Source organism: Myripristis murdjan, chromosome 24 (genome assembly GCF_902150065.1).
Source record: "Myripristis murdjan chromosome 24, fMyrMur1.1, whole genome shotgun sequence".
NCBI lineage: Eukaryota > Metazoa > Chordata > Actinopteri > Holocentriformes > Holocentridae > Myripristis > Myripristis murdjan.
Genome location: NC_044003.1, coordinates 32,041,111 through 32,065,481, shown reverse-complemented (window position 1 = coordinate 32,065,481; position 24,371 = coordinate 32,041,111). Strand labels below are relative to the sequence as shown.

Here is a 24,371-nt window from a genome sequence, read left to right as displayed (position 1 = left end):
AGTCGCTGGAGACCTGGGAAAGAGAGCAGCAAGGGAAGTTTGGAGAAGAAACGCGAATGGACCGACACAGAGAAATATAAGTTCACAGCAGAACCAGGAGCAGTACAGCGAGGGGCGTGAGGTAGGGACGGCGTCACTCCACATCATTCACACTGTGTCGTATAGCCTACTTTTCTAGGAATTTTGCAAGCGACGACGCCGTAGCGAGAAACGTTTTACTCACTACCTGCTTGACCTCAGCGCCCTCAAGAAGGCTGTTAACTTTTGCTGTAGCAATTATTAAAAAAAAGAAACGAACAAGTTGACAAACCCTCAGAGTGTATTGGTGCTCATTTTTTCTGTCAGCTTGCAGTCTCTGTGACCTTTAAGCTGCATTTTAAGCTAAAGGCTTGAACCTGCAGGGGGTAGACAAAATAACCCAAAAAAGGAAAAGGACTTTGACACAGATCTCTCCGATGATAACGGATAAAATTGCAGTTGTTACAAAATACCTTATGACGATTATTATCATTAGCAATTATCATCATTAATGACTTAATCAAAGGTCTGTTTATAAGCCAGAAAGGTTTTGTTTTACTGATTCATATCACTATCATCATGATGTCTTAGACAGTTATTTGGCTAATTTTGTAATCCTGATTGGAAGAATTCATTGTATTGTTAATTTCGTGTCACTTAGCATTGTTTATCAGATTTAAACAGTTTTGACAACGAGAGCTGTCAAGAGGCTGAGTTGACACAGCTCAAGTAGTGCATCAGTCACCTGTTACCTAATGATTGATATGCTAGGAGGCAACTACGCACTGTTTGCTTCAGACTGCTGGTATTATGACTGCCATTTGTAAAATTGCTGTATCCAGGGTCAATGCACAGATAGGTATCGCCTGGAGTGAACAATATTAGATCTTGAACCCTGAGCCAGCATTCCCAGCACTGGGAGTGCTGTCATCTTACTTTTGAAGACATAGACCTGCCCTTTTCCATAGGATTCACCCCCCATTAGAATGCATTATTCCTCTTTTGGAATCAAGCTTGTTTGAGCTGTTTGTATTTAAAATGATTATGTCTCCATGCAAATTGCTAAACAATTTTTATGAGTGGCTTCATGAAGACCAGGATGAAGTCACATGCCTTACATGGCCACCCAAAAGCACCAACTTTAAACATCATTGAGTCTTTATGAGACACTCTGGAGCACAGAGCAGAAAGTGCATTTCCACCTCCTGCATGCCTCAACAACAGGAGGCTTTTCCTCTAGAAGAACTGCCCAATATGTCATTTAATTAAATTTGGGATTGACATGGCAGCATTGTGAAATCAGTCTGTTCTGAAAAAGTGAAAAAGTGTTTTGTGGTTTCTGGTTTTGCTGGCTGTGCTAGATTTTCATACACATGGTAAAGGTGTGCCATATAGGGAGGCTGATTGCTGACTTGCAGCATTCTGAGATGACATGATTATCTGTGACAATTGTTGTTTCTTTAGCAGTTGAATGCTTGCTTCACACCAAGGAATTATCTACTTGGTGTACATCATTTATCTCTTTCAGCCATACATTGATTGCCTTAAAGTACATTACTTTGAGTGATTGATATTCGTCATTGACATTCTTATATGTATAAATAAATAATATATGCAACCTCGCCAGGAGGCAGTCTGTCAAAAGGTTATAACACAACAAAACCCAAGAGCTTATTTCAAAGCCAGAGACCTTTCATTCTGAATTTCTTCAGTTTGTTATATTTTTGCTTGTTCTTCAAAAAGTCCAAACAATTTAGGTTGTAAGAAAGCTGTCTTGGGAACTGCAGGCTGTTCAGTTGACTGGCCCTGGTAGATGTGTAGGATTTACTTTAATTTGCATACACGCCTAAGGGTGCATGTCCTACTGTATAAGATATGCAAGGGTTTCATTCGTGTGTTTGCATGTTACTTTTACAGACTAGTTTATGATTCTTTGTATGTGTGTGTGTGTCCAACTGTGTGTGCTGTCAGAGGTGGCGGATGATGATGGACGCCAGCAGAGAGAAGAGCGACGCTGCCCTGCCAGGCAATCCCTCTTACCATGAGCCCCAAGGAAATGAGGCCCAAAAACTGGTGCTGCCAAAAAGCTCAGGTAACCACATGACTGTCACAAACGCATCCAGAAAAAAACAGTTCAAGATAGCTCTTTTTTCAACCAAGAAAGCTGCATTTTGTTTTGGTTAGACTTCACATATTTAATTTGAACCTATCGGGAGGGGGTACCTGTTAATCTACTTTTGATATCTGCAACTCTTTTCCCTACAAATGGCACACACTACTCGCACCTCTGAGTTTCCATAAACACTTCCCTAGAACTTCACTATCCTCAAGTCAATATCTTGAATTGCTAGTCTGGTATAGTAATTACCTGCCATACAAAAACAATAATCATCCATGCTAAAAGAAAACCTATTTAGCGTGGTGCTTGATTAATGATTAACCCATATTATGCTATCATGTATGTGTTTTGGTCATCCTGACCTTAGTATAGTCGTGCGAATATGTCACACGTTGATGATTGCAATTTGTTTGTCGCTATAACAAGCATGAAACCGTGCAGAGCAATGGTGCGTACTGTGCATGCGTACCGCTAAATGTATATGACTGACTGAGTGTGAATGAATGACCACAGGCTGCCATGCATAGCCCAAGGCAGCAGTACTGCATGTGCCGTGGGAGTTGTTACACTGTTAAATACTCAAATTTAATTTGACTGTTGTACATCCTTTTTTTGATATGACCTGCAGGGCTTGTTTTGACTGGCATCTGGTCTTACGCAAAAGCATTTCCAGCAAAAATACAGCCAGAGTGGTGCTGGACATAGGCAAAGCTAAGCTAGGTGGTTTGAAAATTCTGCTCTGTAATATTGATTTGCTTTACAGTTGACTTGAACTAATCACTTAAAATCCTTGCACGTGCATAGCTAAAATACAAAAACAGTGTTCTTCTATGTTGTTTAACCCTCCTATTATGTTTGGGGTCAATTTGACAGCCAGTGTTTAACGTCTCTAAATAAATGATTAACATCATTTTTTTTGGCTTCATATTTAATGACTTCTCCTAATTTAATGGGTACTACCGGGTAAACATGAAATTCACATGATGATACGTTTTCGATGTCCTGTGCACACTTTGTAACGCATCGGTTATAAATAACAAAAATCTGTACTTAGAAATAATATAAAGCCATTAAAACACCAAAAATTAATATTTCTTTCCAATTTTAGGTCAATCAGTGAGATTTTATGGTGATTTGCATATTTTTCCATATATATATACATATATATATTATACTGGATGTATAAGTGGGGGTGGGGGGTGTTATGTTTTATTTAAAGGGCTATTTAGGTCGTCAACAAAGAAACATAAAGTACTTGACTCATAAACTTTGGTAACAATTTTAGTTATAATAATTTTGTGGAGGTTTAAACTGCAGGGGTCAAATTGACCTCAAACATAAAAGATGTTCATAAATTTGAACATAACAGGACGGTTAAGCTAACTGTAGAGAGCTTCACTGAATTCAACCCATTGTCCATATAACCTTCCACTGGTGTCCATGATAATCAGCAGGGTTTGTCACAAGTCATTTTCAGTTGCATGCTTTTTCAAAGTGGTAATCAGTGTGCAATCCCCAGAATGGAGGTTTATTTGTATAAAAATGTCTTGCACCATTATCTGAATGAAATGATTTAAAAGCATGTAATTATGAGAGCATTACAATTAAAGATAGCCAGCATACTTTTGAACTTGTGATTACATAATGACATAGAATGGAAAAGGATTGGGTAAGATGGTGGGGTGCAGCCCTCAATGCAAATAACTTTTGAAGTTATCGCCCCATGTCGCCCCGGATTTAGTGTGCAGCTGTGCCTGTTTTTTTTTTTTTTTTTTTTAGCGTTATGCAATGTTAATTAAATTAGAAGAAGAACAGTAAAGAGTGGTGTAAGCATTAGGACAAGTGCTTTTATCTGAAAAATGTAGAAAAGTAAAGTATTTAGATTATCAAAACAAAACTTGTTTAAACCCTTATTTAAATACATGATTGATTCATATTGGACACTGACCTTAATTCCCAACACAACAAGCAAAGATATTTGTCACTGTGTCAAAGTGTCAACAGCAATATGCTGTGGAACAATTATCATTAATAATTATTGGGATTTATGACTTTCTTACATGAAGATCCTGTAAATATGCCAGTGATAAAACAGGGATAATCAATTTTGTTGAAAAAAAAAAACAACGTGTTACTAGATACTTGGATATGTGTGTGTGTGATTATTAATCTAATCAATTTTTTTTTTATCTAATCCTGTGTTCTTTTTCTATCTACCTGCTAACAACAGTGTCCTGTCTATTGACTCACAACACAAAGCAGTAGACACTCACACATACACATGTACTGTACACACACACACACACACACACACACACACACACAAAATGGTTTACAAGATTGCCTCAACATTCTTTTTGTGAACTTGTGACCTGTGAATTGTGCTCAGTCAGCATTGTTAAGATGACCTCACAGTTGGGGGGAAAAGCTACAGGACTGAAACCTGTGGACAAGCCAGGACTTAAGTCGTGCAATTCCTTGAAATCTTTTTTTTCTCTCTCTTTCTGACATCATACTGTCTGAGTGATTTGCTAAGAAACCTCTGCCTCCACGTACCGTAAATCAAGTCAGCAGTTTTCTGTCATCATATCTCTTTCCTCTATCTTTGGCTGATTGCCCTATCGCTTTAAACTGTAATTCTCTCCCCTGCCCACACAGACCTCTTTGCTAAGGCTTTCCTTTTTTTGAGAATTGTTGCAATTTAGGCTGTAAATGAATGAGCACCTAATGACATATATGCAGAACATGTAGAACAAAAAATACATATTGTCCAAAACTGACAATTATAATTTCAGTCATTATGCTGGCAAGCATAGCCAGGTAGACAGAACTGCAGCAGATCAAACAAGATAGCTGCAGGTGCTTGTGTCTTAAAGAAGCACTTGCAGAGTCAGCTACAGAACAATCCCCTGCACCTGGTAGGCGCTCAGTGTCTTGTACAAAATCATTTAAGCATGGTGGAGTTTTACCAACAGAGGGGCTTGAAAATGCTTTGAAGAATAGTTTCCCAAGTCACTAGCTTGAAACAAGCTAAAGTGACCAGAATAAGGGAAATCTCTTTTTCAGTGGCTATTCTATTTGATCATACATGTCAGGAGAAGGTTACTGAAGTGGTCTTTATCAGTAATCATTTTTACATGTGAAGAGTGGGAAATGGGTATATTAGTGTAACCTGTAATACTCATAATTGGGATCTTATCTCAGCAAAGGTGTTTCACATACACTATCTTGAGCCTTATCTGCCCCTCTCCTCCACTCTCTGGAGTGCGTTAAGCACCACCTAGTGGGTGTGAACTGGGAGAATATGGCTAATCACTAATCACTGGATGTTCTTAAGCCTCATTGCCACACCTTAAACTCTACTTGCTTCAAAACTAATGTGTAATGAAAGAGAAAAAAAACACAAGTTTATGATACTGATAACCAGCTAAGCAAATTATGTCACATGTCGCACATTCCGCTCTCAACAGATCCAGTTTAAATGGTCAGCAAGACAGCAGAAAGAAATTCTTATAGACTAATGATATCCACATATGTTTGCTGAATAACATATGGTGTTTCGTAATGGTCCCAGATTACAACATAGATTACAGATTTTGCTGTTGCACAAATAGGTTCACATGGAAGGACAAAAATCCACAGAACCAAGCCACATTCTCACTCAGTAGTTCAGCGTGGGATCACTTCAGTCCACAGTGGCAATGCACTATATCTTTTGTTCTCTGTGTGAAGCCCTTGTCAATTAATCTGAGTATAGTTTGTAATAGGCCCAGTGCAGAAAATGTAAAGGACTCCTAAGTATGTTAGTTTCACTCTTTGGCTACTTCTCAGTGAAAACACCCAGGGATAATGCACGTTCACTTGCTTCACAAAAGGCAAGGGAAAAGACAAGATCTTTAAAGACTGATGTGGGCAAGGTCGGTATATTATTGTGGACCTGTAAAAACTCAAGATTTGGATGATGATTGAGTGTTTTCTCATGAAATGGGTAAGAAAAATTTTAAGGAGAGATACATTGTAGATATTCCCTCTAAAAGAGCTCTTTTGCACTGTCTCCCTGCAGGCTGCAGCTGGCTGGTGGTGGGAGCAGCTGTCACGGCGTCTCTGAGTGGCCTGATGCTTGGCTACGAAATGGGCCTCACTTCTGGGGTCCTGCTTCAGCTGCGGGGTCTCCTCTCCCTTTCCTGCCGGGAACAAGAACTTCTGGTCAGCGCCCACTTGCTTGGTGCTCTTCTCATATGCCTGGTGGGAGGCCCCTTTCTGGACCGCTATGGCCGCCGCTGTTCTATGCTCCTGAGCGCTGCCCTGGTGGTTGGCGGGACTGTCGTGCTTATTGCTGTCACCTCGCTAGCTGCGTTGACACTGGGCCGGATTGTCGTCGGCATGGGAACTGCGCTGTCAGGGACAGCAGCATGTCTGTACATTGCAGAGATTTCACCGCGGGAGAGGAGGGGCCTGCTGGTGACGTTGTATGAGCTGATGCTGGTGTTGGGTGTACTGTTGGGGTTCAGCTGTAGTTATGCCTTTGCTGCCTTGCCCCACGGCTGGAGGTATACATTTGGACTAGTGATCCCCCCGGCGCTGCTGCAGATGACTGTACTTCTGCTCCTCCCACCCAGTCCACGCTTCTTGGTGGCCCAGGGCAAAGCCGAGCAGGCCAGAATGGTCTTAGCCAGATTGAGGAATGGAATTCAGGAGCATGTGGAGGTTGAACTCAGAGACATCCAGGCAGGGCTTAAAGCAGAAGCAGAGCATGGTTTCTGGGAGCTGTTTAGTGCCAAAGCCAACCTGCGCTCACGCTTGCTAACAGGTGTGGCCTTGGTGTTTCTCCAGCAAGCAACCGGGCAGCCCAACATCTTGTCTTACGCCTCACCACTCCTCCGCAGCGTTGGCTTCAACAGTGATGCTGCTGCAACATTGGCCTCCACGGGGTTCGGAGTAGTCAAAGTGGCGGGCACCATCCCTGCTGTGATGTTTGTTGACCGTTTGGGACCCAAGAGCTTCCTGTGTTTGGGTGCTGTCGCTATGGCTTTGTCATTAGCCACACTGGGGGCAGTGACCTTGCAAAGCCAGACCCACCTCACTAGCCTTTGTCAGAGCCAGTCTGGACTAAACCAAACCCAGAAGGTGTGGGATTCAAACAGTACCTTGCCAGGAATGGACAACAGTTACATTTTGACCACTTCCTTCCCCAGCCAGTGGGAAATTGAGGAAGCAGAGGCATTGAGGTGGAAGGTGCTGAACACTAACAGAGAGGATGATGAGATTGGGAAATCAGGAAGAGAGAGGACTCCTGTGGAGATGTCATCCTCACTGAAGTGGGTGTCTTTGATCAGCTTGTTGGTGTACGTGGCAGCCTTCTCCATTAGCCTCGGCCCCAGTAAGAACACACTCAAACAAACCCATTCACTCACTGATTGCTGAAGTTATGGTCACACGAGTGAATGTACATGAAAGTTCATCATCTGTCGAATCAAAATTTGTATCTTGTCAAGCTGAGTCAGGGAGGTCCCTGCTGTTTTGCCATAAGAAGTTGTGTTTGTATTCCTTTCCTTCCTTTTCAGCATGACAAGGATTTTGGCATTTTTTATAGAGGGGGATGGACAGGGGAAGAAGAGTTGTAGTGAGGGAGGAGGTTATTGTGTAACATGACTTAATGTTTGAAAACTAAAGACAGTGGAGGTGAGCCACACCCCTCTCTTTGCTGTTGGATGAGACTGCAAATGCAGTCTCATTGAGATAAGAATGCTTTGTCTGCATTTCAGCTAGCCCACATTCGCATACAATTTACATGTTTAATATATTGTGTCATTGCGTTGTCAGACTTGTTTACCAGTTGGTGCAGGCAGGGATTAACGACCACACGTGGTGGAGTACTATAAGTCTGCATGTTTTCATTCCAAACAAACACTGAACTCATTTCACTGTTAAGCACAACTTCCACTGCACTCGACAGTCTACTCAAAGCTCCATACTCTTGGCCCTCCATGGCACTCTGCTGCCTGTCTCTGGTATAGAACATGCAGGCATTTTGTACCTCTATTCACTGTCAGAGACTGTATGAAGAATTTTCCATGATGTATTTGGTACAGGTAATTTATTACACTACACATACATTACGTAGAGGTACAGAGTACCACTGTGGTTACAGTATAACAGACTTATATGAAGTGCACATTGGAAAACCCTGATGCCCAAGATTTACACTGAATGACCCCAGATTTGAAGGTTTTTAACTACAATCGTAAACAACCATAAGTAGCTTATACATTCTAGGTCAGTGTTTTCCATGTATGTCAACTTGTCAAACCTGACCTATATCCTGCAGGTCTTGAGGTCATAGAATAGATTCAGTTCAAATATAAGGCCTTAAAGAGATCGTTTACAGCTGTCTTTAAAAAAAGATAGCTGTTATGTAGGGTAGCAGTTGTGCTATCTCCCTCTCTTTGTTATTGGATAGATTAAGGTGGTTAATTACATCCAGTGGCCACTTTATTCAATACACCTGTATAACCTAAAACAATCATTTTTTTTGACAGTCATGACATTGTCAGCTAGGGGACATGTGAAATATATGGTAATATCACATTTTCAGAATGGTTGAACTACTTCTTTTAAGTCATTAAAATCAAAAATTTCAATTTATGAGGTCTTGATTTCAACCAATATTTTATCTGCTTTATCCAAATTCCTACAGTTATGTCCATAAGTATTTGGACAGTGACATGATATTCATAATAGTGGATTTGAAATGGAATGATCAAGACATGATTGAAGTGCAAACTTTCAGATTTAATTTAAAGGGTTGAACAAAAATATGGCATTAAACTTTTAGGACTTAGAGCCAGTTTTCTACATTGTCACCCCATTTTCAGAGGCTCAAAAACAATTGGACAATTGCAGTTTCATGGCCAGGTGTGGCCTTTTCACTGGTGTGACTCAAGAACAGGAAGGCCAGATTAGACTTAGCAAAAAACATCTAAAAAAGCCTGCCTGATTCTGGAACAAGGTTCTTTGGACAGATGAAACGAAAATTAACCTGTACCAGAATGATGGGAAGAGCAAAGTGTGGCGAATGAAATGAACGGCTCATGACCCAAAGCAGAGCACATCATCTGTCCAGCATGGTGCAGGCAGTGTTATGGCATGGGCATGTATGGCTGCCAGTGGAACTGGCTCACTAGTGTTTATTGATGATGTGACTGCTGATGGAAGGAGCAGGAGGAATTCTGATGTTTATAGGGCTCTACTGTCTGTTCACGTTCAGCCAAATACCACAAAACTGATAGGATGGTACTTCACAGTGCAGAGGGCTGTACTACGAAGGAGGCTCAACATCCCCAGGCTTTGTGTTCACTATCAGGCTAATATTTCTAACAAACGTGAAGTCTGTGCACCACTAATAGTATACCTGCATTGTGCATATGTGCCACCAGTCACCGGACAAAAATTAGCCTACTTTGTGATTTCAACTGGGTGACATAGCGCTGCTTCTATAGCCGGGTGGGGTTAAACTTAACTCATAACCTGGTCGGGAACAGGTTATGAGTTAAGCATAAGTTACCATGGTGATCTAGCCGGGTTAAAAGAGAGCCACCTTCGTGATACAGGAAAGCCTGGCTTTAGACTCAACATACCTCGCTAACCCACTAAACCTGCTTCGTAGTACTCAGATGGACAGTGACCCAAAACACACTGTGAAGAGTTAGCAAACAAGTGGAATATTCTTCAATGACCAAGTCAGTCCCCAGACCTCAACCCAGCTGAGCTGCTTTTCACCTGCTGAGGATCAAACTGAAGGCCCAAAGACCCACAAACCAACAGCAGCTGAAGAAGCAGCAGTAAAGGCTTGGCAGAGCAGCTCAAGGGAGGAAACTCAGAATTTGGTGATGTTGTCCATGGGTTCCAGACTTCAGGCAGTCATAGACTGCAAAGGATTTTCTTCCAAATATTGAATATAATCCTTAGAATTATAGTTATGTATGGTATGTATAGTTGGTCCAATTACTTTTGAGCCTCTGAGTAAATCAGAGGCTCAAAACAGTCATATTCCTTTCTAAAACCTTCCTCTGGACCAAGTGGTATACACCATAATACTTAGGTTTATACTTAGACGCAGTGCTTATGGGGTAGGACAAAGCTTATATGTCCAAAAATCAGTCATATATGTCATTAGATATTATCTTTAAAAAGTCTTGAAAAGTACATTTAACCTTCTGACACTTGTAGACACCATGTGATATCAACCCAGAGCCTGCTTTCTAATTGAATATGTGTTTGTGTTTTTCCATTTATGTCTCAGTGGTGTACGTGGTTCTCAGTGAGATCTTTCCCACGGGGGTCAGGGGCAAGGCTGTGTCTGTGGTGTCAGCTGTCAACTGGGCCACCAACCTGATCATTTCCATGACCTTCCTCACCATTACAGGTGTGTGTGTGTGTGTATGTACCTTCATCTGTGTTAGTTATCCTATTGAATTGGCGATTCATGTCAGTGTGACCTGGCTGTATTAGCTAGGGAAACTGGCGAAATAGTTCACCAGCAGACCAGCACACAGCATTTTAACCTCAATAGAACTTTATAAGGGGCAGCTTTTTTTGTAATTTTCATTTTTGCCTAAGCAAGGCAAGTTCTTTTGCATAGCCCATTACATACACATTGGCAATTCAAAGTGCTTTACACAGATGTAAAGAAAAGATATGTAAATTTAGAAATACAGATTAGTAAAACAAGATAAGACAATGAATTAAAACATATGGAGAGACTGTCAAAAAGGAATGAATTCAGGAGTGAAGGAAGAGTGCATCACATCAGAAATTAATCAAAGGCACCTGAAAACAAGGTTTTAGTGAAGATATGAAATTCGTGTACCCCTACACCTACAACTGACAGTGATTTTCATCACTGATAGTCTATCGATTATGTTTGTTATTAATCATTTTGTAAAGTATAATGTGAAATGGCCATAAGTGAAGAGAGCAAAAATAAGGTCTTATAATTGCTGCTTAAATCTGATCAGTAGCCATAAAATTCTGAAAGCATTAAATTTATAATGATAGAAATCGGAGAAAAGCAAACAAATGTTAGCATTTGTGAACTAGTATTTTTGCTTCATAAACAACCATTAATCACTCAGTCAACAAAATTATAATTGATCTTTTTTTGGTTTATCGACTAATCAAATCATTGTTTCGACACTAGTACCACTACTTACAAAAGCTGATGTGTCTAATGTCCTTCATATGATACTGTGGTGAACTGTCACCAGCTGAGAATGTGCTCATGTCTCTTTGTTGTCCCTTTTCTAGAGAGTATTGGCGTTCCTAATGTGATGTTTCTGTATGCTGCGATGAGCTTTGTCCTGCTGGTGTTCATCATCCTCTGTGTCCCTGAGACCAAGGGACGCACACTGGAGCAGATATCCAAGGAACTGGCTAAGAAGTCAGTGGCAATGTTACTATAGTGCACTAAAACTAAAAAACATTTTAGTTAACTGAAATAAAAATTAAAAACGAGACTTCAGAAAAATAAACTAAAAAAAAAAAAAAAAACTAACAAACAGTATTGTGTATGTATGAAACTAACTAAACTAAACTAATTATACAGAAAAAGTATTTAGTTTTAGCCTTTGTCAGTTTGGTCAAATTTGTAAACAAGCATTTTTATTGTTGTAAGTTTGTTGAGACTGGGGCGTTTACATGACTGAGAGTCATCTGCCTTCACAAAGTGTTGGGTTTGGATTGGAATACCTACTCTGACAAGCACCTACCCATACTAGACTAAAAAAACTAACTCAAACCAGTACTGACACAAAGAAAAACTCAGCTCAAACTAAACATTTTGAAACAATAAATCTAAACTGAAACCAGCATACCCACTCTGGAAACTAATAATAAATAAATAATAATAAAACTTTATTTGTATAGGACCTTTCATACAACTGCAGCTCAAAGTGCTTCACAATAAAAAGAAGAACATTTGAAATAAAAATAAAACATTAAAAAGAATAAAACAGCACAGGGTGAAGCTTTTGATATCCACATTGTAGACTCAGTCCAGAGGAATTTCAACTTCCAACACAGTTAATGTTATGATGAAGTTGTATGTTTGTGAGGAAGAAAAAAAGGAAGACAAAAGATAAACATAGACCAGTATGGAGTCTGTTTAATTTTTGTTATTTTTATTATTATTATTATTATTATTATTATTATTATTATGCAAGCAAACGGAATAGATTTGTAATCAAAAAATAGATTTGACAGCAAAATTACACTGCAATCAGTAAATGTTTTATTGCAAATAAAATCTGTGATTAAAATGTGAATCAAAAACTTTTGCTTGCGAATCCAAAAGTTTTGCTTGCTGTTCTCTTGACTTATGCTGAAACATGTAAGACACGTATCTAGTGGCCAGTCTCAATCGGAGTGAAAGCTTGGCAACATCCACAGTTATAATGTAATAATATTACTGTCATTTTCTGGATAGGAGTATGGATCAGAATGGCTACTATAGCCCACTATTACCACCATTACATTAGAACACTGGATGTTGCATCTTGATCCACACTCCTATTTTTTAATTAGAAATTTCTAAAAATTGTTGTTATATAATGTGAAATATCCAATGTCATGGTCACATTTATCTGTCCTTTTCATCCCAGGAAGCATTTTAAAGCGAGATTCTGTAGGTGGGTTCAGCCCCAGGAGAAGCGGATCAGCAGCAAGTTCACAGAGACTCCAGCCAACAGCTTACTCGCATAAGAGATCACTACTGTGCCTGGCACCGTGAGGAGAGACCTGCACCCTGAGGGCCAGGACCAAGGAGGACATAATGACATGAATACTGTTTAGAGATGGGTATGAGACACATACAGCATCTTGCCTTCAAATGGCTACGTGTGTTAGAGCTCCATTTCCAGCTGGCTGTGTTGCTATTGTCTCCATTGTGCTCTTCCTCCTTTTTACACATCTGAATGGAGAACAGGGATGGTAAAGCCTGCACACAGAAATATGTCAAAGAATGGACACATAGCTGAAGTATTTGCAATTTTGCTCAAATGAGAATAGCTCAGGGGCCACTCCTGCTCATTGAAAAGGAGTCATGAAATGCCAATGACCAGATTTATGAATTCCCTTCTTCCCTCCACTTCTCTATGAATGACTGTAGGTCCAATGCTGACGGGAGACATTTTTCCTTTTTGCTGGATTACAATTTTCTTTTCCACAATGTTCATTTTATCTTCTGAACACTCACCATCCCTAACTGATTTGCTACAACGGAGTGAAACTTGGAAATGTTATCAACAGTTGCAAAAGATTTCTGCATTGAACTCCAATCAGAAAAACAAGATGCATTTGGAAACCAAATACTAATCTCAGCAGGTGACAAAATATGCAAACACTTGCATTGGTATGGTGCTGGATCCCATATGAATCCCCATTTCTAAATTTATTTTAATGTGTTCTTACTGTCAAATGTAATCAGACTCAATACTGCTCAAAACAGTCATGTTAATAGAGACACTGTAACCTCCAAGATTTTGTAGGTGGCAAGGAAATAAGGTGTATTTGGATGATGGTCTTAAGTGTTTCCTTGAGCCTTCCCTCATCTTGCTTCTTTATTAAAATACTCGGGAGGAGCTTGATGACTCTTGGCTCATATTTTGTAGGAACTTGCAATCAAGACAAGACTATCAGAACTCCTCAGTTTTAATAATAATAGTTTGTAGATGATGTAACAGGTAGGTACTGCAGTAGTTTGATGGAATTCTTTTCACATGCTTTTTACTTAAGTATCAGTGATGCCAAAGTATAGTTTTAATTGACTAACTCTTGGAATAATTTATTTTAGGAGAAACGATTATGTGTTCACACAATTTGTAACGTGCTCTTCATACCTAATTTTTTTTTATCACGTGACAAAATGTAGAAATAATTACATCTGTCACATTGAAATGAATAGAAACACATTTGATGTAATTTCATGTGATGTTGCGTCACTTAGCTTATTAGGATTTGCATGCACAAAAAGAGAATAATGACAAGGGTTGGAAAAGAGCAAAAACACAGTGTACAGTTTCACTATTGTAACCTGTTTTATTCAGTAAACCTTTATTTTTATAGAAAATACAAAATTCTTAAGAAACAAAGTCCTGGAAGTCTTGCTTGATATCAGTCTATAAGTAATGCAGACAACCATGGAAAAAAAAACTAAGGCACTCCGTCTTTGAATGAAGCAAATTAGTTATTTGATTGCTTGAGCAAGGCAACTAAACAGACCGACGTGTATCGACTCAGTCCCTGAAGAAGACTGAGACTTACAGATTGATATCAAGCAAGACCTCCAGGACTTTGTTTCTACATGGACCTTTACCTGCCCCACTAAAGAGCACCTGTTGTGTGAGCCACCAGAGCCATGCAGTGCTTCCTTCTCCCTTTGTAAATACAAAATTCTTAACATTGTTGCATCTCACATCCCATAGCAAACACCAGTTCAAAAAGCTCTACCTCATATACTTAAACTTTTGAAAGACAAGCTTTGAACGTTCTCCCTGCCAGACGGATTTCTTACATAAATACATGTTGCTTCCATACACAGATCCAGGACCAGGTGCAGCTGTCAATGTCCCTATATTAACGTTAGTGCCTGCAAGGAGCTACGATTGAGTTTGGTTCCAATCTAAAATGCCTACATTCTGTCATTTCTTTTCCTTGTTTGAATGAAATGAAAAGAAGAGGGAGGATCTCTGCAGATGCTGTGTGTACATGCTGGACATACGTATGCTGTGGGGATTTTCAGTGCAGCTCAGGCACCCAACCACTGGCGTTACTCTTGAAGACTGCCATTTGCCTCATGTTGCTTTGGAATCTGACACAAGTACTGTTTGATTGTCAGACCTCTTTTAAAGGTAACATACTGTTAAATGGCATTAAACGCACTACCACTCGCCTGTCTTTGCAGTTTTGATTTGGTTACTTCATTGAGTTAATTTCAGCTATTCGATCAGTGTCTAGCGCCTGTATACCCAATTCCAAGATCAAAACTGGACATTGTCACAGTACAATTTTTTTTTTTTTTTTTTTAATAATGAAGAGCTTGTTTGAATGTCATCAGTCTTGTCTCACAACCATCAGTGCTTGGGACTCAAGTAACTGTTTTTGGGTTATTATTTTGTCTAAGGTAACAAGATTTACCACCAACCAACAGGTGGTTTAAATCTGAACAAAAGTCAAAGTGTGAATGAGAGCTGCTCATGACTTCCAACTTTATTTTTCATATACTGTCCAAACCTGGAAAGCTCAATTCTAAAATTAAATGACGTTTCCAAGTTGTGTGTAAAACTGTTAACTAAGAAATAACACATAACAAAATCACAAGGGAACAGTGTGTTTGCATCCTGATCCAATGCTACAACTATACAAACACAATAAATTTAGAGTCAGCATCAGACAACTAAACAAAGTTAAGGAATGTCAGGAAGCAAAATTTTAGTATTAAAGCAAACTGTGAACAGATGTACATGCCAAAGAACATGTTCTTCTTTACTGTACATAACATTAAATAGTCCGCAAGTGTGATTCTGTGGTGCTCCGTCGATGAGGACAGTGGCAGGAAGCATTGGGGATTGGTTTTCTTTCTGGGCCAAGATATGGACAGCACAGAGTGGACGCCTTGTATCTGTATATAAGGGTGAATTCTACCTCAAGAAAACAACCATGGACGGAGAAAGTGACATCACCGGGACAAGCGGTTGTGTACTTAAGGTTAAAGGCGAGGCATCTCAACGTTAAAATACTGACTTTGTAATGGTCACTAATATATTAAGCGGCTGAAACTGTTAGCTTGTCGAGGATTGGCCTTCTTGAGTTCATGCAGTAACACCCAGAGAAGATGAATCAGATGCCTGCTGCCATTCCAACTTGTGCCCCATCCAGCGACAGTCAGGTTTGTAGGAGCACTTTTAAAGTTTGGATGGTAGATTTGCAGCTCAGTTTGCAGTTTGAGCTTGGGCTGGTAAAATCCAAAGCGGAATACAGACAAATAATTCAAATTTTGTGAGAAGAGAACTGTTAAGACTCCATGTGGGCTGTGGTTAAAAAAAAAAAAAAAAAAAAAAAAAAAAAAAAGACAATCCCAGTAATATCCAGCCAGTCACAATACCGGTCTGTGGTGGTTGCCACATGCAGATAAAAAACAAATATATCCAAGGATAAGGTGCTTCTTGTCACAAACTGATCACACTTGTCTTCTCATTCATTCTGGCGTTGTGCCCTCTCTTTCCCATCTTAATTGCAGAGGGGTTTCTGACACTCAAACAGTAGTGGGTAGACTTGCTCCACAGCTGTGGCCACGTTCTGCACATTTGGTCCTGAGACATGGGGTGAAGGGATGACAATAAAAACAATTAGAAATGTCAGACAGCTAAGACACGGAAGAGTGGTCAAGACACAAACGCTAGTTTCACTGAGACATGTCCAGTACTTTTAACAGAGCAGCCATTCTGACATGAAATAGCAGGTGTTACTAATGCCAGTAATGAAGCTTCTGTTTCATTTCGATCTAACAGAGCCAGGGTCCTACGGTTTATGCTGGCTCACTGGAAACACTCTGGTGCACAGAACCTTCATTAATGGCATTAGTAACACCTGTGTTTACCTACTATTTCAGGTCAAAATGGCTGCTGTGAATAAGGTTTATTTCAATTTTCAGTTCAATTTCAATTTTATTTGTATAGCGTCAAATCATAACAAAAGGCGCTTTACAGAAACCCAACAGATATTGGCCAAATTCATGGAGCAAAAACACCCCAAGAGCAGCACAGGGCGACAGTGGTGAGGAAAACACCCTTTTAACAGGGTCAAAAACCTCAAGCAGGTGGGTGGTCCTCTGCCTCGACTGGAAGGGTTGAGTTAATTCGCTGTCAAATCTTACATGCACGTTATACAAGAAATAAATGGATTATGTGACTAATGTTGAATAAGATTTCTTGAGCAATTGAGTTTACAAATCAATTTACTGGATTTAAGAGATTATAAAATGTTTTATTACAATGTGTCCTCAGTCCTTTACACTGGTGTGTACTCAAGCTATGTGAGTGACATACTACAGGAGTGGACAAAGAGAATGACTACATTCATATCTGAGAGACTAACTGTATAATTGCATAGGCAGTGCTTGTATAAAAGTGCTTCATAAAACATTCAGAGAGTGAAGCAGAGTGTGCTTATCAGTGTGGCATACCTGTAACAGTGAGGCTGCCTGTAGAAAACACCTGCACGGTGGCCTTGAGATTTTTGATCCTGTACGTGGCAGCGGGATGGAGCTCTGGTTCATAGCTGACACATATAGAAACCATTAATAGCCTTGAGCACACCTCTCAAAAAACAAAACAAAAAAAAAACAGCAGAAAGGATTGTAAGCACAGCATTTGTCAAATACAACTCCTCCCCAGCAAGTCAAGAGTGAATGAAGCCAGAAGAGCTGCTGAATGCATGTGTGACTACAGGAGGGGAGTTTAACAGACCAAACCATCAGGTGCTTCCACCACTAGAGGTCGTCCTGCCCTTACACATGGTGAATAGTTAGAGAAAGCAAGACAGCTAGACTCTTGACAAAGATTTGGACTCAGCATTTACATCTGTTGGTGGTGGGACTTTATGTTTGTGATAAACAAGCATGACAGAGGAAGCTGTGCTGAGGCCAGTATGGGCTGCATTACCTGGCGATGGGTCGGTTGTTCTTGGTGAAGTCGATTAGGTGGACTGCAAAAGGCATGGAGCAAACCGCCAACACATTGACTACTTTGTAGTCTGAAAACCGCACCTGAGCAGAAACACACGTGCATGTGCTTAAACTGTGGTACATACATGTGTACAAATACAGCATAGCTCATCTTTATTTACCATGGAAATTACTCAAGAAGCTGGTGACAAATGGAATGTGTTATTAAAAAAAAAAAAAAACAGCCTGCAATACCAAAACTGTAAACAGTTGTAATGGTTCTCACCTTAAAGCCCAGTTTCTGCAAAGAGCGCGCTAACCTGCGAGCACCCAGCTTTGATTCATCCTCACTGTGCCAGACAGCAGAGCAGGGGTAAGTACACACATAGCTGAGGTGGCATGCCACAGTTGCAGTTGTTTCATGAGTGCTGCTCTTGCCAACTTTCACACATCTTTATATATCTAGAAATTATATCTGCCTGTTAAATCCGAATCCTCATTTCCATCTGCTTTATTAAAGTTAGCCTACAGTTTCGTAATCAATTAAGAGAAAGTGTGATTAAGGCTGATGATATGGCAGGGAGGTATGTGGTGTTCCCGTGTCATCAGACAACAAACATGACAGCAGGAGAGACTACGTTGCTCTAAGAAATCAAATGTTTGACTGTGAGCTGCTTTGAGTGACGGTGCAGTGTCGTGGATCGCCCCCTTCCAAAGAATGCTTCCCTTCCCCGATGCATCCTGGGTGTGTGGAGGGAAAAAATGGCTCACGTGTAGAAACATAATAAATATCGAATTGGCACCCAAGTATTGTGACAGCATCAGATATGAGGATAAGTACATCGTCCCAGCCCCAAATTTAAGTCCTTGGATAATTTTGCATACATGTACCACAGGAAGATGATACTTGTTCTGGTAATACTTACTGACCCCAAATTTGTAATAGCAACATCATTTACTGATTTGGAAGAACTGCGAGGTGCAGGGGCATGGAAGGCATTCTATGGCTGGGGGGCAAACCACAGCAGCATAAAAACACAATGAATAACATGTACAACAGATCGATTCAAATGGAGAGGAAGCAGCTAATATTTCTCTGGTCACAAAGGAATGGCTTTCTGGCAACTGGCTCTTCCGTTTGTTGAGTGTGTCTTTTCATCAGCCAATGAAAGTGTGTGTGTGTGTGTGTGCGCAGCAGGAGTATACCTGGTGGCTCCAGTGCAGATGATTTTCCCTGAGGACCAGATCGAGGCTGTGATCATAGGCTTGCGGAGCTTCATTAAGACTTTCTGAACACAAACACACAGAGGGTAGAGGAGGGTTTATCCTCCAACTCTTGAACAAAACACACACAACTATGAATGCAATTGATGTGGTGCATAGCTCTCTTCATGACGAGCAAAATATGCAATAAGCAGTACAGTCAACAGAAAATGCAACTGTGTTTAGTTATCAGATGAGAGAGGAGGGCAGGGGGAAAGAGCAGGACACTAAGGCTTCCTCACCCCAACTTCAGGCTTGTAGATGACATTGGTTCCCTCTAGCGCAATGGTGCGCAGGTTGAGGTGGCACCTGGTCCTGAAGGTGGCCACCACATTGGTGACGATGATGTCAAGTGCCTCATCATTGCTGGAATCCATGAGGAAGCGTGTGGTACAGCAAGAGGACCACTGGGGCTTTCTCCTCACACATCCATCAGCAACACCATTATCACCGTTGCCAAGGCCAGACAGGGATACTGCACAGGATTATTTTGACATGAAGTATATTGAAAGGTATATATGTACAGGGTAAGTAACTTGTAGGTGTGCGTTAAATGGTTTTAAGGCACTCTGCCACCCTCTGTCTCATGTTGAGGGGGGGTTCTTTGCCTCCACGTTGTGCCTTAAAACAGTTTAATGCACACCTACGAGCTGATTATCCCTCTTATACCATGGTCATTTGCCAACATTGTAAAGGAAAGAGCAGAAAACAATATTAAAAATTCCATCGGAGTGTTTTCCTTCCCTGTCATTATTTTATCAAGTCGATAACTGAGCTGTGCTGCTGCAGTTGATAATGAGTAAGCTTTGACGGCTGTATTTTTAATGTTGCTATGGTTACACGTTGGGTAGAAGATGACTTTAGAACAGTGATTAAACTTGAGTTGAACTATGTGTGCAATACACGGTTTTAATGCACACCTGCCAGCCAATCAGAAGAGAGTGTTCATTTTGGATTATGTACACATTAACGGTTTTCCAGTAGATTATGTGTATGTGTACTGTTGGCATTGTTGTGCCATTAGACTGCTGCTAAAAGCAGTCAGCTTTTCTTTATTCTTTTGAGGCAGTATGTTTCATAAATCACATTTTTTAAATACACAAACACAGCTTAGGCTACTGCCTGCATCTCTTCCACAAATGAAATCAGATTACCACATTGTCAGTGCCTGAAACCTACCTGCTTGTGTGTGAAAGATGTGTGCTGGTTAGGGTCTAGGTGCAGTGGCCTTGAAATGCTTGGGAGGCTGCTGAACTTGTCACCTCAGCTGACTGGACCCTGGCCTCAGGCAGCTGGTTGGTCTTGCAGCCACCTTCCAAATAAAATAAGGGAGTGTGAGTCACAATATGCTTCAACCTCCAAGAAAGAACAGAGAAATAACTTTAAGACAAGTGAGTCACATTACTGGAACGCCATGAAAATGTTTCCTTTAAAAGACAGAACAGGTAGACAGATGAAGACCTTGCCTGGCCATTTTGGCCACAGCAGTGTTAGCTTTCCTGCTACTGATGCAGCCTGTTGACTGAAGCATTACTGTCCTGCTTACGGTGGTGCTTATTATCCAGCAAGATAAACAAAGAGGAGATTATCATGGGAGAAAAACGCAACATACTGTGCATATATCACTCACAATATTCAAGATGTAGCTAACATTAAATGCCAGTGAGCGTTGCACAGTAACTAATGCAATCGATGAGCTTGTTTTGGAAATGTGCTAACTAGCTAGCTTCTAGAGCAGGCAAAATATTCTCGGCCAAGTTAATGACCAACTGTTACATAGCATGCTAAACAAACGTTAACTACCTTACTAGCTAAAACGATCTTTTGGTGTGGCTTCAACACAACAAGGATAATCAGTTTTCTTCACCATAGCTCAGCTAACAAGAACGCTATCCGTTTACTAGCAACAAAGAAAAGTGCCTTGCAGTCAATGAATGAAAAGTTGTTAGCTAGCTAACGTTAGCTAGCTAGCTGTCTAACATTAGCTAGACTATACAATGTCGAGGTGGTTTTATGCTTTTAATGAGTAATGGTAAGTGCGTGGATCGCAGAAGTTTGGTTTAAATGTTTTACTACCTCCTTACAGCTAACTGTTGCAACCCCACAGAACAAAGCAAGCCAGTCTAATGTATCCTGTCTCTGAAAAAGCTCTTTCAGCGGCAGACAACGAACCACAGTAAAAACAACTACACTTCCTGTCCGGGATTTCAAAATAAAACACTGCTTAGCAAAAATAAAAGCCATAACTTCCGGTTTCAACTTTCAAAACATTGACTTTCAAAAACTTAAGCGTCCAACTCATGTAGGCTACAATATACTACCTAATTTATATGTGGACATTTTAAATGAAAATAGAGATACTGATTTATTCCACAAAATGTCCATGGAAATTGCCATATCTAAATGGAAGCCACAATAAACAAAGAAAAATTAGGTCACAAGATGTAACGATGTAGTACAAAGTAAGCGGCTTGCACCCCCCTGTGGAGGAGGAACGTGGGGTACCTAAAATTCATTCATCACATCAAAGTAGTCTTTGCTATAATTTGTCACTAATGTGTGTTGCTATAACTGAAGTTTAAGGTAAGAAAAGCTGATATTTCTAAATCCATGTGTTTATTAATTTATTTATTTATAAACTTTTTCATCTTCTGGACCTCAGACAGAGGTGGCAGACAGAGGTGGTGGTTCCCATTTTTAAAAAAGGGGACTGGAGATTGTGCTCCAATTACCAGTGTATCACATTGCTCAGCCTCCCTGGGAAAGTCTACTCTAGGGTGCTGATCATCGAGCCTTGGATTCAAGAGGAACAATGTTGATTCTGTCCATGGAACATGGAACAGTGGACCAGCTCTTCCCCCTCACATGGATACTAGAGGGATCATGGCAGTTTGAATGTGCAGTCTACATATGCTTCGTGGATTTGGAGAAGGCTTACAACTGTGTCCCCCAGGGGGCCTGTGGGCGGTGCTGCTGAGTAAGGGGTACCGAGTGCACTGCTGCAAGCCATCTGGACCCCGTATAACCAGTGAGAGCTGTGTCCATGTCCTTGACACTAGGTCGAGCTCTTTCGAGTTCGGTGGGTATTGGGCTCCCCAGTTCTGTTTGTGATCTTCATGGACAGGATTTCAAAGCACAGTTGGGATGTGGAGGGTGTCCAGTTTGATGACCACAGGATTGTGTGCCTGCTTTTTGCAAATGATGTGTTCCTTCCTCAAGGCTGTGACCTTCAGCATGCACTGGGGTGGTTTGCAGCCAAGTGCGAAGCGCTTCGGATGAAGATCAGCACTTCTAAGTCCGAGGCCATAGTTCTCAGCCAGAAAAAGGTGGTTTGCCTTCCCTGAGTGGGGAGTGACTTACTGCCTCAAGTGGAGGAGTTCAAGTATCTTGGGGTCTTGTCCACGAGTGAGGGTAGAATGAAGCGGAAGGTTGACAGCTGGATCAGGGCAGCGGCAGCAGTTATGCGGGCACTGTACTGGACTGTTGTGGTGATGAAGGAGCTGAGCCAGAAAGCAAGGCTCTCGATTTATTGGTCGATCTTTGTTCCAACCCTCACCTATAGTCATGAGCTCTGGGTAGTGACCAAAAGAATGAGATCATGGATACAAGTGGCAGAAATGAGTTTCCTGGGTGCTGGGTTCACCCAGGGTGGCTGGGTGCACCCTCACGGATAGGGTAAGGAGCTTGGACATCTGCGAGGAGCTCGGAGTAGAACTGCTGCTTCTCTGCATTGAAAGGAGCCGGCTGAGGTGGCTTGGGCATCTAGTCAGGATTGCCACCTCCTGATGGAGGTGGTCCGGGGATGATCACCTGGGAAGACGCCCTGGGGTGACCTAGGATATGCTGGAGGGGACTATGTGTCCCTGCTGGCCTGGGAATGCCGTGGGACCCACAAGGTCGAGCTGGTGGATGTGGCCAGGGAAAAGACTGTTTGGGCAGACCTCCTCAGCCTCCTCAAAATGGATGGATAGATGGGTTATCCGCACATTACTAAATAAATAAATAAAAACAAGAACATAAATAAGAAAACTTTACAAGAAAACTGTATTAATTATTATTAAAAAGACACAGGCCCATTTAAAGGTTAGGGTTAGGGTTAGCAGTGTTTGTTTCATTGTACTATATTATTCAAATGGTAAAATGGCAAAGCATTGCATAGTGGTAGCTGTGATTTACAGTGATATACACTACTCACAAAAAGTTAGGGATATTTGGCTTTTGGGTGAAATTTATGGAAAATATAAAAAGTTCACTCTACAGTGATATTATATCATGAAAGTAGGGCATTTAAGTAGAAGCATACACTGGTGATTTCCTCATCTCAAACAATTTCTTGAAACAAAAGCCAACAACAGTGGTGGATATACCACAACAAAAAATGTCAGTGTCAATAACTTGTCATGTGCCCTTGAGCATCAATTACAGCTTGACAACGACGTCTCATGCTGTTCACAAGTCGACTTATTGTCTGCTGAGGCATGGCATCCCACTCTTCTTGAAGGGCGGCCCTCAGGACATTGAGGTTCTGGGGTACAGAGCTCCGAGCCTCTACACGGCGACTCAGCTGATCCCATAGGTTTTCTATGGGATTCAGGTCTGGAGAAAGTGCAGGCCACTCCATTTGAGGTACCCCAGTCTCCAGCAGCCGTTCCCTAATGATACGGCCTCGATGAGCTGGAGCATCAAACACCTGATGTGAATTTTGCCGTTAAACTCCTTGTTAGAGAACAGCAACTTGTGCAAAAAGTACTGAAACACTGAACAGTTGGACATGTGCATTCAAAAGTTTACAGAAGGTCACATTAAGTTCACCTGTAAAGGTTAGAATGCATTTTAGGTTCATCCTGAAATTTCACCTGAAAGCTGAATATCCCTAACTTTTTGTGAGTAGTGTATGTGTGCACAGTTCATTTATCTCTGTGTCTCCTTTCCAGGGTGTTCAGAAAAGAGTCCCCAGGCAACTGAGCACCAATTATAATATCTCTGAGAGATGCTATGTTCTGATTAGTGCAGGGGAAGTGTGGTCTTTAATCTGCAGATTAGTTTTTCTATGAAAAAAGTGTAACATGTAGCATGGATTGTAGTTGTAGGTTGTGTATTATGATGTTAGGTGGGATGTGTTATGTGTTATTGTAGGGGCATTGTTAGAGCCAGTAGCACGCTATATAAGGTTGCCAGCAACATGTAGCACTGCTGCTGCCAGGACCACATGCTACTTTTGTCCATGCTGTCTGTGAGTTTTTGGTTCATGTA

At 41.0% G+C, this 24,371-nt stretch overlaps 2 protein-coding genes across 3 annotated transcripts; one reads left to right on the top strand and one right to left on the bottom strand.

Annotated features, from left to right (window-relative positions):
* On the top strand, positions 1–15,200 carry slc2a12 (solute carrier family 2 member 12). The gene is made up of 6 exons (XM_030047329.1): positions 1–121; positions 1,990–2,110; positions 6,201–7,517; positions 10,440–10,562; positions 11,444–11,576; positions 12,796–15,200. Exons 2-6 carry the CDS (start codon positions 1,999–2,001, stop codon positions 12,893–12,895), a joined length of 1,785 nt encoding a protein of 594 aa, XP_029903189.1. The 5' UTR covers positions 1–121; positions 1,990–1,998; the 3' UTR covers positions 12,896–15,200.
* Positions 15,201–15,380: 180 nt separating this feature from the next.
* Positions 15,381–21,324, bottom strand: tbpl1 (TBP-like 1). Of its 2 annotated transcripts, none has more exons than XM_030047330.1 (8): positions 21,195–21,324; positions 20,298–20,430; positions 19,361–19,593; positions 19,062–19,144; positions 18,142–18,205; positions 17,854–17,957; positions 17,376–17,470; positions 15,381–16,503 (listed from the first exon to the last, which is right to left on the bottom strand). In XM_030047330.1, the coding sequence occupies exons 3-8, from the start codon at positions 19,493–19,495 to the stop codon at positions 16,421–16,423; spliced, it is 564 nt and encodes a 187-aa protein (XP_029903190.1). In that variant the 5' UTR covers positions 19,496–19,593; positions 20,298–20,430; positions 21,195–21,324; the 3' UTR covers positions 15,381–16,420. The 2 variants fall into 2 exon arrangements, with proteins under 2 accessions (XP_029903190.1, XP_029903191.1); XM_030047331.1 differs by having other exon boundaries at positions 21,203–21,298.
* Positions 21,325–24,371: the final 3,047 nt, after the last annotated feature.